At 28.1% G+C, this 13,556-nt stretch overlaps 3 protein-coding genes across 3 annotated transcripts; all 3 read left to right on the forward strand.

Moving 5' to 3' along the window:
- Positions 1–2,689: 2,689 nt before the first annotated feature.
- OCT59_006265 (uncharacterized protein) lies at positions 2,690–4,019 on the forward strand (the record flags this gene model as incomplete). The annotated part of the gene is made up of 6 exons (XM_066141154.1): positions 2,690–2,777; positions 2,853–2,943; positions 3,021–3,692; positions 3,788–3,799; positions 3,889–3,912; positions 3,986–4,019. The coding sequence occupies 6 exons, from the start codon at positions 2,690–2,692 to the stop codon at positions 4,017–4,019; spliced, it is 921 nt and encodes a 306-aa protein (XP_065997974.1).
- Positions 4,020–5,605: 1,586 nt separating this feature from the next.
- OCT59_006266 (uncharacterized protein) lies at positions 5,606–8,502 on the forward strand (the record flags this gene model as incomplete). The annotated part of the gene is made up of 6 exons (XM_066141155.1): positions 5,606–5,830; positions 5,916–5,988; positions 6,059–6,114; positions 6,222–6,242; positions 6,326–6,686; positions 6,986–8,502. 6 exons carry the CDS (start codon positions 5,606–5,608, stop codon positions 8,500–8,502), a joined length of 2,253 nt encoding a protein of 750 aa, XP_065997975.1.
- Positions 8,503–11,876: 3,374 nt separating this feature from the next.
- Positions 11,877–13,158, forward strand: OCT59_006267 (uncharacterized protein). The gene is made up of 2 exons (XM_025322908.2): positions 11,877–11,943; positions 12,064–13,158. The coding sequence occupies exon 2, from the start codon at positions 12,069–12,071 to the stop codon at positions 12,957–12,959; it is 891 nt and encodes a 296-aa protein (XP_025165031.1). The 5' UTR covers positions 11,877–11,943; positions 12,064–12,068; the 3' UTR covers positions 12,960–13,158.
- The last annotated feature ends 398 nt before the right edge of the window (positions 13,159–13,556 follow it).

Consider the following 13,556-nt stretch of genomic DNA (forward strand, 5'->3'; position numbering starts at 1 on the left):
GGAAAAGCGAATATAAGAAAATTTTGTACTTGTTTCGTCAATGATAATATATATAATATGCACCTTTGTAAGACAAACGACTGGGGCGGTAGCATCAAAATTGACAAAATTGATATAATTTAGTTTTTATTTTTTTTTTTCCAAGTGTTACGGCACACTTTGCATACTTTGCATGAAAGATTTACAATTTTATAATTTAAAATAATTGGCGATATTAATAGTTCATATTCCATAATTAAGAATATGCAATTTGCCAATCAATGAGCTAAAAATGGTTACTAAACTAATTACTTTAGTTACCGAATTTAAAAAATTTAGATTTCTTTAGAGAAAGTTCAATCATATATTTATAGAAAACAAGTATTTGCAAGTAACAAAATGTTGGCTTTTACAACTAGTATTTCCTAAAAAGGAAAAGCTTCATTAAAATAACCATTAGCTATTTAGTCCATTACACAATTACACGAGTTTTTCATGTGTGACGCAGATCGTTGAAATCATGTGATGAGTTTCCGCAGTGCAATTTTTTTTTACGATGCCTACGCACATCAATCATCTTTTTGGATTAGATAGCATTATTTTATTTTTTTTTAAATGTTAAAACTGCGTAACCGGAAAAAGAAAAATGGAACGACTATTATCCCGAAATTTAATACTATAATTCTTTTCTGTTCCTATTACCTACTTTAGAATGGACTGATTAGGACATAACATCATTTCTGCATTTGTGATACTCGAGACAAGATTAATTCTTCTTTGTTCAGTGAGTTACTGACTAACTACATTTAAACTATCCTTGAATTAGAGCAAATAAAATTTTACATATTAGCTCGTGTAGGACGCAATTAATTGATCGTCCTATTATCACTTCGAAATTACTCATTTTGATGATCCTAATCACAGTAATTAAAATTTAAATTAAAAAAAATTATATTTGGAAGGAGTACCACAGCAAGTTCATTATTTGCCAAGAAAGCCTCGATCATAATTTTCAATTGAGATTTTTTAGAACAAAAAAAAGATGGTATGATTTACCGATTTACCTCTTTTTATGGTTATAGGGTATGATGGGGTATTAGGAGAATTCCATTCAGGAAATGAGAAGCCTTTGGTTGAGCGTTTACTATATAAAAGATGGTTTCGTTTTTCTAAACTAAAAACCAAATGGTGTATATCAATTGGTCAATTGGAGCAGTACTTTAACTTTCATATTGTTTTCTATAAGGCCAAAGAAATAAAATTATTCGTTTCTCATGAAAAAAAATTGCTAAATTTGACCCGGCCGCCCGGAAAAAAAATTATTTTTTAATAAAAATTTAGCCGATTCCTAGAAGTTGATTGGTTGATTTACAGCAAATTTCAAAATATACGGGACACTTGAGAAATTTGATTGTCGGGTTGTCGGGTAGGTTATTATATAATCTGATATACTACTATTCATTATACTCGTCACGTGTTATTTATACTTTTCTAATAAGCTGTAATAAATTTTTTGCCCGGGTCACCGGGTGGAAAAAAAAAATTATTTTTTTATGATTATGATTGGTCAAAACTAAAATCACATGACTAAATAAAATAAATTTTTTTATCTTTTTTTAACATTTACATGACCCGCCCGGTTATGAGAAACGAATAATTTTATTTACTTGGCCTAATATCAGATTCAGAATGGTAAATTAATTAAAAATATGTAAGGAAAAGAAGACAAAAAATTACCTAATATTAATATGTATGCTGAAAGAGGACGTACAGGATTATTAATTATAAATATAGATACTTAATTCGTTACAGTAATAAATGTTTGTCTCATACAATATTAGCAATACAATTGATAATTGAATGTTTATTTTTATTAACAATAGTACCTAAAAAGTCATATCTTGGAAGTCAATGGCTTAATATTAGACATAGAATTCCATGGAATTTATGTTCATTCGAATTATCATTTTTTAAAAGAATATTTTAAAAGTACTAGTTAAAATGATATTATCAGGAATTAATCACTTACCGCTTTATTCAAATATTTAATTCCGGTCTGAATCAGATTTAACAGGTTAAATAAAGTTAAATTAGCTGCTGTTGTAATTTTCACTTGTAATCCTACTTTGTTCTCATTCATTCTTTTATTTTATTATCTAATATTCATTATTTATTGTGTTTTTAAATAATATTTGTTAAAAAAGGGAAGTTAAAACATATTACTTTTATCCTATTACATGTTTCATAAAAATATATAAGGTAATTAGTTGTACTATGAATTAATATCATTTTGTACAAAGACTCGAAATTATAATATGTCTGAAAGAGCTACAAAGTTTGCTAATAATGTTATCGGAATTCGGAATTAATGAATATTATTAATTTAAACATTCAAAACAGGAAACTTTTGGTCGAGTTTTGACTTTAGTTTCAGATTATAAGGAACGTTTTCTCATAATCGTGTAACATGAAAATCATAACTAAATTTGATGATTGGAAAAAAAGAAGTGAAACTCGTGGTTTCAAATTTCACTATTTTGAAACCTATAACCCTGGTAACACCATCATTGTTTTCAAGTAAAGACAACAATATTCCGAGTTATATATATATACCCGTTGTTTAAAGAACTTTTTCTTTCGATACTAAATCCATAAAATTATTGAAGGACAATTGCTGGTCAATTTGTCCAATTTGACATTTCTTGATATCATGGAAGCGAGAACCACTCAAAAGATTTTCGCAAAATTTGGAGAATTGCTAGATAATGGTTTAGGGTCAGATGTGGTTATTGAGGTCGGTAAAGAACCAAATATCAAGAAATTCCATGTACATTCTATTGTCTTGATGGCAGTATCTCCTTATTTCCGTATAGCTTTCTCTAGCAATTGGGTTAATAGATTTGATGGTATTATTCATTTTGAAAAACCCAATATTTCGCCAAATATTTTTAAAATAATCTTAAAGTATGTTAATTTATGAATTATTCGTTATTTATTTTTTAATAAGTGCGTAACATTTTTTGATATTTTTTTTTTTCAAGTTTTATATATAAAGCAGACTTAGATTTGAAAAAACATAAAGCTTCTGATATTTGTAGCTTGATTAAAGCTTCTGATGAATTAAGTATCGATGTTCTCAACGAACATATCCTCGAGTTTGTCTCACAGAATGCAAACAGGCTTATAAATGAGGATCCAGTTCAAATTCTGCAAATTATATTTCAACTTGATATATTTTCAAATCTTCGAAATACATTTCTTCAAATAATTTGCGATAATCCAGAGAAACTCGTAAATTTTGAAAATTTTTATACTCTCGATAAATATACACTTATTCAACTTTTGAAACGGGATGATCTAAAAATGGAAGAAGTAATTATTTGGTATAATTTATTAGATTGGGCTTGTTATAATGTACGAGATGAACAGGAGAAGCTCGATCTTAAAGAAGTTGAAAAATGGGAATCAGGAGATTTTGCAACATTGAAAGATATACTTAAGGATTTTATTCCACATATAAGATGGTTTCAAATTTCCGGGAAAGATTTTTGGTATAATGTTAAGCCATTTAAAGAAGCCTTACCGGAAGAATTGTATGATGATCTTTTGGGATATAATATTGATAAATCAGTCGAACTAAAATCTTTTGTTATTTTGCCACAAAGGAATAAAAATAAAATTCCTGCCAAAGTAATCCGTAAATATCCTGCCAAGTAAGTTATCGTCAAGAATCGTGTTTTGTTTTTTTTTTTAAAAAAAAAGTTAATTATAGCATTCATCCTATTTTTTTTATCTTTAATAAAAAAAGAAGGTCGTCAACGTAAGTGCCTAATTCATAAATTAATCAATGTTTTTTAATGAAAAATATTTATAGCTGATCATCTTTTTTATCTCTCATGCTAAAAATAGGATGTCAAAGAAAGCTCCTATCACGTAAGTTAACCTTTGTTTATTATTTATCAATGAATTTAAAAAGTAATTTTTTTTTCTTTATCTTTGATTAAAGGATGTCGAAGAAAGGCCATGCTGTCGTAATTTAAATTGATATCTAAATAAAGTAATAATAGACATAATATAGTAACTCTATGTATAGTATTGTATAGTATATATCTTCTTATACTACTCTAAAATTTATAGAATGTATAGTACTCCTAGAAAAAAAATTTAAATAATAAAATAATAAACAATTACAATCACAAACTAAAACAATATTAAAAAAATGTTTTATGCGGAACCCCTGATCCCCCTTAGATCAGCATTCCCGCACCCCTGGTGTAATATTGTACTATTTTTAGTTCAAATCCCGGATACATATAAAAATCGCTCCGCGGAAAGCACGTAATTAATTACAGTCTAAAAATAGTAAACTATTTATATCACAGCCATTAGTTGAATACCGGTACCGGGATTTAGGATCTATTAAGGGTTGGTATAGAGCCGGATATTATATAACTCAATGTGTATTTTAATATTTTCACACAGTAATTGGGTGAATAGAGTTAAATGATATTAAAGTGAGTTATTTTTTTTATAATACTACTTTTTTTTAATTTCATATATGAAACGAGCATATTCTAAATTCTGCAAATTGTATTTCAAGTTGATTTATTTTCAGAACTTCGAGATACTATCCTTCAAATAAACCTTAGAAAACTTGGAGAAACTTATGAATTTTGCAAAATTTTATATTCTCAATAAATCTATCGTTCAAATTTTAATCTGAATATGGAAGATGATTTGAGATCATTTGTTAAACTGAGCTTCCGCTTCTAAACTCAATATTAAAGATGCAGAATAATGGAAACTAAAGTTTCCGCATTTTTGAATGATACAATTAAAGAATTTGTTCCACTATCAACATGATAGATGGTTTCATAGATTTTTGGTAATTTAAGCCATTTAAAAGAAGTCTTACCGGAAGAAGTGTTACGATAAATCTTTTGGGGGTATTACTCTGATAAATAAAAGTCCAACTACTTTGCCAAAAAGGTGACATCAATTATCATTTTTATTTTAAATATTTTTTTTATCTTGGTTCAAGGAAAGAAAAGAATAACTCAGGTTATTACTTGATAAGAGACCATTTGATATGAAAGATATTCTTTCTTGTGATTATGACAGAAACAGATGAACCGATCTTACAATTTGCTTTAATGTATCTAAATTATTGCTTTTTCGTGCGAGTGCAGTATCGACATAATATATATATGCAGTGAAATGCAAATGATTGACAATCAATTAATTCAAAACAAATTCTTCGATGACTATTTGATAATCTTTACTTACAAATCATAAAATAAACATTGGTGCCAAAATGATAAATTTGTAAAGTTCCTTAATGCTGGCAAAAATCACGTGCGGGTTACAGAAATACAAATTATTAATACGGATATCCTTTTTAAGAGATTAATTTCTTTTTATTTGGCAATTATACAAAGAATTCATTAGATCTTGCATTTTTGAATGCATGCAATTTTATCTGTATTTCCGCTTACGTAACCTGGGCTCTTTACAATTCTGGCAGCAAATATCCTAATTTAGGAATATGATGAAATTGGAACATTCTATTTACAAAATGATTTAAACATCCATTAAAAAATTCTTATCGTTTATTTAATAATTTACTATGTCTAATAATATTGAAATTGAAGGAATCAATTGGATTGAAGAAGCCATCTCAAAAAAACATATAAAATATTATGAATATGAATATTTTTATAATATTAAAGAAATTGGTACCGGAGGTTTTGGAAAAGTCTGTCGTGCAAAATGGAAACATTCTAATAAATACTTGGCATTAAAATCTTTTTATAATTTTAACGACGCAACTGTCAAAGAAGTCGTTCATGAAGTAATTTATATTTTACATATTTAAACCAAATCTTTATTATTTTATATATCTTTATTTTTTTTTTTTAATATTATTTATGGTTTAGCTTAAGCTTCATCGTGAAGTTGATTTTAATGATAACATCATTCGTTTTTATGGCATTACAGCTTCCAATCAAGGTACAATATTTTGACTATATTTAATTTATGTGAACCTGCAACATGAATTTAATTAATGATTTTTAATTAGAAAATGAAAATAGCCAATCAAAAAATTATTTGTTGGTGATGGAATATGCCGACGGGGTACTCTTAAAGATTATTTGAAAGTAGCATTCGACATACTTACTTGGGATGACAAATTCAACCTGGCGCTTCAATTAGCCTATGCCTTATCATGTTTACATGACGAGGGAATCGTTCACCGCGATTTGGTAATTCATTTAAAACATTTCGTTGTAGTGTGAATATAATAGATTCAATAAAATTATTAAATTGTTATTCGATTAAAAATTAGCACTCCGGTAATGTATTAGTACATCATAATACCATCAAATTAGCAGATTTTGGATTATCGAAGAGAATTGGAGAAGGATCCAAATCCCAAGCAAGCTTATACGGAGTAATTCCCTATGTTGATCCAAGAAGATTTATGAGACGAAGGAAAAATAACGAAAATAAAACACAATTATCTTCGTTAGATGAAAAAAGTGATATTTACAGTATTGGAGTACTTTTATGGGAGATATCTAGTGGTAAACCTCCTTTTTATGTTGAAGATGAACAATATGATATTGATTTGGCCTTGGAAATTTCACAAGGTCTTAGAGAAACGATCGTTCCTAATACACCCGTTGAATATTCTAATCTTTACATTGGTAATTATTATTTTTTTTTCATGCCAGTCTGCCAGACCAATTAAAAATTTTGTTTTAACATACCTTTTAAGTTCTCAAAACGGCACCACCCACTTTTTTTTATTATGAAGTCATGTGACTGTTCAGACTTTTGTTTTGATGTTATATTTCAACCAATTAATTATTAATTTTATCCCACATACTGTACTTTGATTTCATGTCTTTTAAACAAACCTTTTAGTTGGCCTGGCATAACATTAAAATTTAAGATTTTATTTAGAATATTTAATAATCTTTTTTTAAAAAATTTTAAAATTTAGAATGTTGGGATAATGATCCAGATAATCGTCCAACTATAAGTCAAGTAGTTGATAAATTAAAATCAATGAATCCAACGATAAATGTATCACCAATTGACCAACAAGCAGTCGATACTTTTCAAACATTTAGTAAACTACAGTCTAATTCAAATAGTATTAAAAGTGTTAATACTACAGGTTTTCATGGAGAATTATCTCAAATGATGCAAAATTTTAATAACTTAAATATAGAAGAAATGATTGTTGAACCTTTAACAACACGATCATTAATTGTCAATAAAAATGTTGAACCTTTAACATCAGGATTTGAATCACGCGAACAAAATAAAAATATTTCATCAAAAAATAATTTTAATTTATCAGTTGAAGAAATATATAATATCATTTTTAAATTAACAAATGAAGGGAAGGAATGGAATGTATCGAAATATGTTTTAGAATATTTTAATAATCATAATATTAATTCACGAGAAATTTATTATTGGATTATAAATAATCAGAATGATTCGATTTATAATTTTTTATTGGGATGTTTTAATTATTATGGTATTGGAATAGATGAAAATCGTAAAGAAGCGTTTAATTTATTTATCAATGCATCAAAAAAAAATCATATATTGGCAGATTATTACATTGGATTATGTTACGAAGTTTTAAAGAATGAAAAGTTAGCTTTTAAATATTATGAAAAAGCAGCTAAAAATGAATGTGTAGCTGGAGAATTTAAAACTGGTTATTGTTATTATAACGGAATAGGAAAAAAAAAAGGTGTGAAGATGGCTGCCTTTTGGTGTAAAAAAGCTGCATATAATGGACATTTAATGGCCATGTATTATCTTGCTCACATGTATAAAAATGGAAGAGGCGTTAAAAAGGATTATGATAAAGCTTTTGAACTATTTAAAATATCGGCCGAAGGAGAATATGCAAACGGAATAATGATGTTAGGATATTGTTATGAATGTAAAATCGGAACTGACGTTGATAAACAAAAGGTACTTGAATTATATCAAAAATCAGCAAATTTAGGAAGTAGTAAAGCTCAATATATTCTCGCTTCAATGTATAGTAATGGGAAGGGAATTGCGAGAGATATGGTACAAGCAATTTATTGGTATGAAAAGGCTATGAATAATGGATATTTACTGGCAATGTATGATCTTGCTAATATATATAGAATTGGAAGTTTTGTTGAGAAAGATTATGACAAAGCTTTTAAATTATTTAAAAAATTAGCCGAAGAAGAACATATGGATGGAATGACAATGTTAGGATTTTGTTATAGTAAAGGAATTGGAACTTATGTTGATAAACAAATGGCATTTAAATTATATCAAAAGGTAGCGAAATTAGGAAATTATAGAGCTCAATATAATCTTGCTCTTATGTATAATTATGGAATAGGAACTAAGAAGGATTTAGATAAAGCAGTTTATTGGTATGAAATGTCCGCTAATCAAGGATTTCATAGGGCTCAAAGTAAATTTAGGATTCTTACAAAGATCAGAAATAGGTAATAACACAGTAAGATACAGGACAGTTAATTTTTATTTATTATATTATTTATTAAATAAGTTGTAATATTTAAATAAATTTTGTAAAAACAATTGCGTTCATATGAAAATTTTTCAGTGTTATCTTATTAGTTAACTGATATATCAAATAAATAATATATATTTTTATTTTTTATTTTTATAATGAAGGAGCCAGATTAAAGGCAAATGCTAGAAGAACGAATTACAAAAACTAAACTAAACTAAAGTTGATCCAACCCTCCAACTTTTGAATCTTTTCAATACTTTTTCTACGTGTTTCATGTGATCTTCCAAATTTTCCGAGTATAACCCGAGCTACCCACTACATATGCGTACTCCGTTCCCCACGTGATAGAGGCGCGATCACTGATTTGTAACTTCGTTTCTCTTATTTCTCTTTTGACTATTTTTATTTTTAAAAAAACTTAACGTGTCGCTTACTTGCTTTTAAATAAATATATATATTTTTTTAAATCTAAAATTAAAACAAACAGTATATAATGCCAACACGCGTTCCTACACTTTGTAGCTATCCAACTAGTGTTCCAGTGAGAAATCCCAGTCCCTAGATCCTCTCTGAAAGTGTCCTTGAAGTTGAACGGTAAATCGGTATATCCACGTTCTCAGACCTCTTCCCCAGATCTAATTCCAAAATTCCTCACGTCCGAAGGCAAGATCAGTTTTAATTAAGGTATTATTGATCTTTAAATTTCATGCTGTCTAGAAGCTCATCGTGGTCACAATTACGCGGTCTTAGACTGCTTACTGTGAACGTCTATCTCTGTTTTCAACAAATAAATTGTCAAGGTTTTGCTGCCAACCATTCATGTTGTTTAGTTTAATAGTACTTACTTGTTTCTTTTTTCTAGATTAAATTGCATTATTAAATGGAAAGGGAAAGTACTCTTTGGTCTACAAAGATTAACATCAATACGTTGATGGCTAATCAGCATTGATAATAATTTCTATCCTTCTATAAGCTACAAGGATAGTGTTATTAAATGAGTAGCACTCCACTATGCCATAAATGTAAATTACTGGGCCTTTATTCATTTTTTATTGTCCAGATTTATCTGTTTTAATTTATATCATACTAATGATTTACGGTTAATAAATATAGATAAAATCTCTTGGACGAAGAAAAACTGGTTGCCCCTAATACAATTTGGGAAGATGATTGCTTACAAAAAATTAAAATTTGGAAATAACAATTATATTTTAAATAAGGAAATTTTTTCTTCAATAATCAATAAATCTAGCTGATTATACGAAGTAGTTTAATAATTAATGAGTTGTGGAAGGAAGAAAAACTCGTTAAGGAGGTAAAAAAGAAGGTAAAATTCGTAAAAGAAGTTAATACAATGAATATGTCTTTCACCAATCGACTTCAACAAAAAGATAAGGAGGTTGATGTAAAAGCGATTCAACAAAAACGAAGATATATAAAAATTTCAATGCGTGATTAAAGAGAATTCACATAATACGTATTCGGTTTTTAGTGAAGATGATTAGGTGGAATATTTGGAAAATTTGGACGATCGTTTTAATTTTTAGATGGTAGTTTTTTTAGTTAGAATAATTTATATGGATTCGAGAGTCCTGTTTAAGAAAATTTAGAAAATCGGAAAAAAAAATAGTAAAACTAGTTAATTACAAAAAGACAAAGTAGGCTTTGGTTTATAAAATTTGGTAACGTAATATTTAATAGTTAGTTTAGTCCTTTATTTTTTTTATTTCAATCATTATATGTATTTTACAGTACGTAAAAAACGCTACCACTTCATCGGATAGTATGAAGGCATGGGAGGGAGTTATAGATAGACCTTTATCTATATCAAACTCCAGTTTTGCTTTTGTTTACTGTATGTTCTTTATCATAATAAAGTATTACCGTTACGTTTTATAAAAAAAAGATTTAATTAATATGTTCGTCTTTTGCTAATCATAATTAATTAAAAAGTGAACGGCTTTATTTATAATTACAAAGGCTCAGAATAAGTAATTTCATAGTTAGGCTTTAGCGATTATGTAACATCAAATTTATTCGAAAATTTAAGTATACGAAATATGAAATTTGAAATAATTGTTACATGATTACTCAAAATATTTTCAATAACTTAAGAGTAGATAGAGATATTCAGACCCGGTTAATGCGAGAATTTACTTTTAGTTTATTATTTATTTATAACTATGCTTGTAAGTTGGTTAGTCTTGAACATTCAATATATGATCTAATCACGTGAATCGTGTTTAATAAAGTGCTTTTAAAAAAATTTGTTTTTCTCAAAAGTCTTTGTCAGTTTGATTTGAAACCAGATTTATTTATCCTTGTATATTATTTCCCATTCCGCATTAAGGCTGACTTCCACCCGTAACTCCCTTTCCTGATTTTGATTTTAATAAAATGTAACCTGATCTCCGGGTAAACGGGTTGACCCATTAGGGGAAATACAAACACCTGCTAACCCGGTTTCTTATCGATAACAGTTGGATAGCGAGTTGCTTAAGGGGTTTAACGAGTTAATAATGGTTTCCCAGCATAATTCAATTATTTAAATCATTTATTAGTTTTATTACTATTATTATATATTAATGTTTAAATATCCAATGAATGCAATAAATATAATTTCTATTCATCAGTCGGATAAACTGTATCAAATTAGATGCATTTCTTTTTACAGCTGATTTCAAAAAATGTCGGGACACTTAGCAAATTTTAAAGAACATTTTTGAAATCAGCTGTAAGAACATGATTTTTTTTTGAATAAACTTGATTTCATATTTCCGATGATCCCACATGAAAATGCGAAAAGTTCTCCGATATCATTTGTCGGGTTAAACCGGTTGTATCTGATAGTCAATTTTTGAACCCGGTTAGTTAAATTTAAAAACCGTAAACCCGATATTTACGGATATCCGTTAATAAGGGTTACGAGTCTGAACACCATGGCGAGTCCGTGACGAGCTACACGTGACTAAACACAAGTGTAAATCACTTAAATCACTTTAAGTTTTCAGTTTCTTAACGATTTGATATCGTATTAACACTTTCCATCCTAATACTGATTTTAAAGCAAGTCATAATTTTTGGTAATTGCGTAATTTATGCAATATATCTTGTTCTGTGCTCGTATTTCGTCTACAGACTGTATAATGTTGGTAATCCGGGTTCTTTCCGATTTTATTGAATCCGGTTGTAAGTAAAATAAGAATTACGGGTGGTTATGTTATATTGAATTAAGTTTCGGTCGGGAAAACGCCATGTGAAACGTTACTTCAAAAAATAAAAAAATAAAAAAATGTTTTTTAAAGGATAAATATGTCAATTGAAAACCAATTTGAATGACAAATAACTTTTTGCTCTATCTTTATATTGGTTGACTAGCCGAATTTCGAATAAAGAAAATTCTTTGCTTGTACAAAGTAAGGGTTTATGTTGTTTGTCGATCTGGTCTATATACTATTCGTTGTATATGCAGTTAGCATATAAAATTTAAGATGTAAAACTTAAGGTTTTACTTTTTTCTAACAAATTTTCAATAGCAAAAATGACGATCGTGTCCGATGAAAAATTATTTGCAATTGTTTTATACTCCACGTTTGTTAATAACGAACATCTGCCTTCTGTCAGAGATATTTGGAAGAATCCTTGGGTAACTGGAACTTCCGGAGCATTGGTAATAGGATTAGTTGGTGCAATAGTTGTACCATTAATTTTATCAGCGATAATTTGTGTACTAGGATTTGGTGTAGAAGGTGTTGCAGCAGGTTCATTTGGTGCTTGGTTTATGTCATTGTATGGAGGTATGATTGCACGTGGAAGTCTTATTTCATTTTTGCAATCGATTGGAGCTACTGGTTTAGGAACTTTGGGAACTTCCTTAAGCAGTAGTTTTGGAGCAGCTATCGGAATTCTTATTGGAGCAATTGGTGGTTCAAACCTTGCAACATATTTTAAGGAAATGGATTTAAATGATTCTGAAAACAAAATTTTTGGAAGTTTGGTTCATATCGAACAAAATACTTATCAAAATAACCATCACATGGTTATATTCACACTCATGCCGGCTTTATTATATAATGATACACTTTTAAGATGTTTTTTTGAAACATTTATACCTAGTTCACCATTTGCTAATTCTAAATTGTTTAGATTTGATTTTATGGAAAATGATTTATTGTTAAAATCAGAAAAAGAAAGATTGAATCGTGCTATTCATAATTTGTTAATCGATAATTATGAAAAATCTAGAATAGAATATATTTTTCGCGATAATTACTTAGCTGGGATAAAGTTAGGTCTTAATGGTTATAAATCATCAAATGATAAGGTAAATTTATTGGCTGATATTTGGCAACTTATAAATGGTAATATTGTTTTAGATATTGATATTGATAAAATTCGCGATAAATTTCACGATCAAATTCAAATCTTTTAAACTATTTTCATGACAAATTCAATTTATAAATATTGAGAGTTCGTACAATATATATATGTATTTATTAGCTATTAGACATGCTTTATAAAAATAATAGTAAATTTTAAATTTTTTTATTTTATTTTTAATAATTAATTACGTAGTTGGTTACTTTATAGTTAATATTAAGATACATATAATAAACGCCAATTTTCCTGAAATTACAATTGTATGTATATAAATATATTGGTAGAGATTAAGCTTTGGTTTTAGCCGAGTGATTACGTTATATCGCCGTGAAAAAAGAATATTGTATGTACAGTCGACTCGCGTTACAGCAAATTTCGATTATGAACTTCATTGTGGTACAGATCTTATAAAATTTCGCTAAACCGAATTTTACTATTAAAATGCTGTATAACGTATAACGAAATAAACTGTATAAATTATATATATAAATGAATCGCATTATAATGAATTTTTTTATACCGAAATTTTTTTTAATTATAACGAAGTTTTGTCGAAAATTTATTTTTTTATAAAAGATATAAAGGGTGTTCGCGTCTTGTGTTTCGTGTTAGTTTTCATATTTTCTATTCTTTTTTTTTGAAATGCCGA

This window comes from Rhizophagus irregularis, chromosome 14 (assembly GCF_026210795.1).
Source record: "Rhizophagus irregularis chromosome 14, complete sequence".
Taxonomy (NCBI): domain Eukaryota; kingdom Fungi; phylum Glomeromycota; class Glomeromycetes; order Glomerales; family Glomeraceae; genus Rhizophagus; species Rhizophagus irregularis.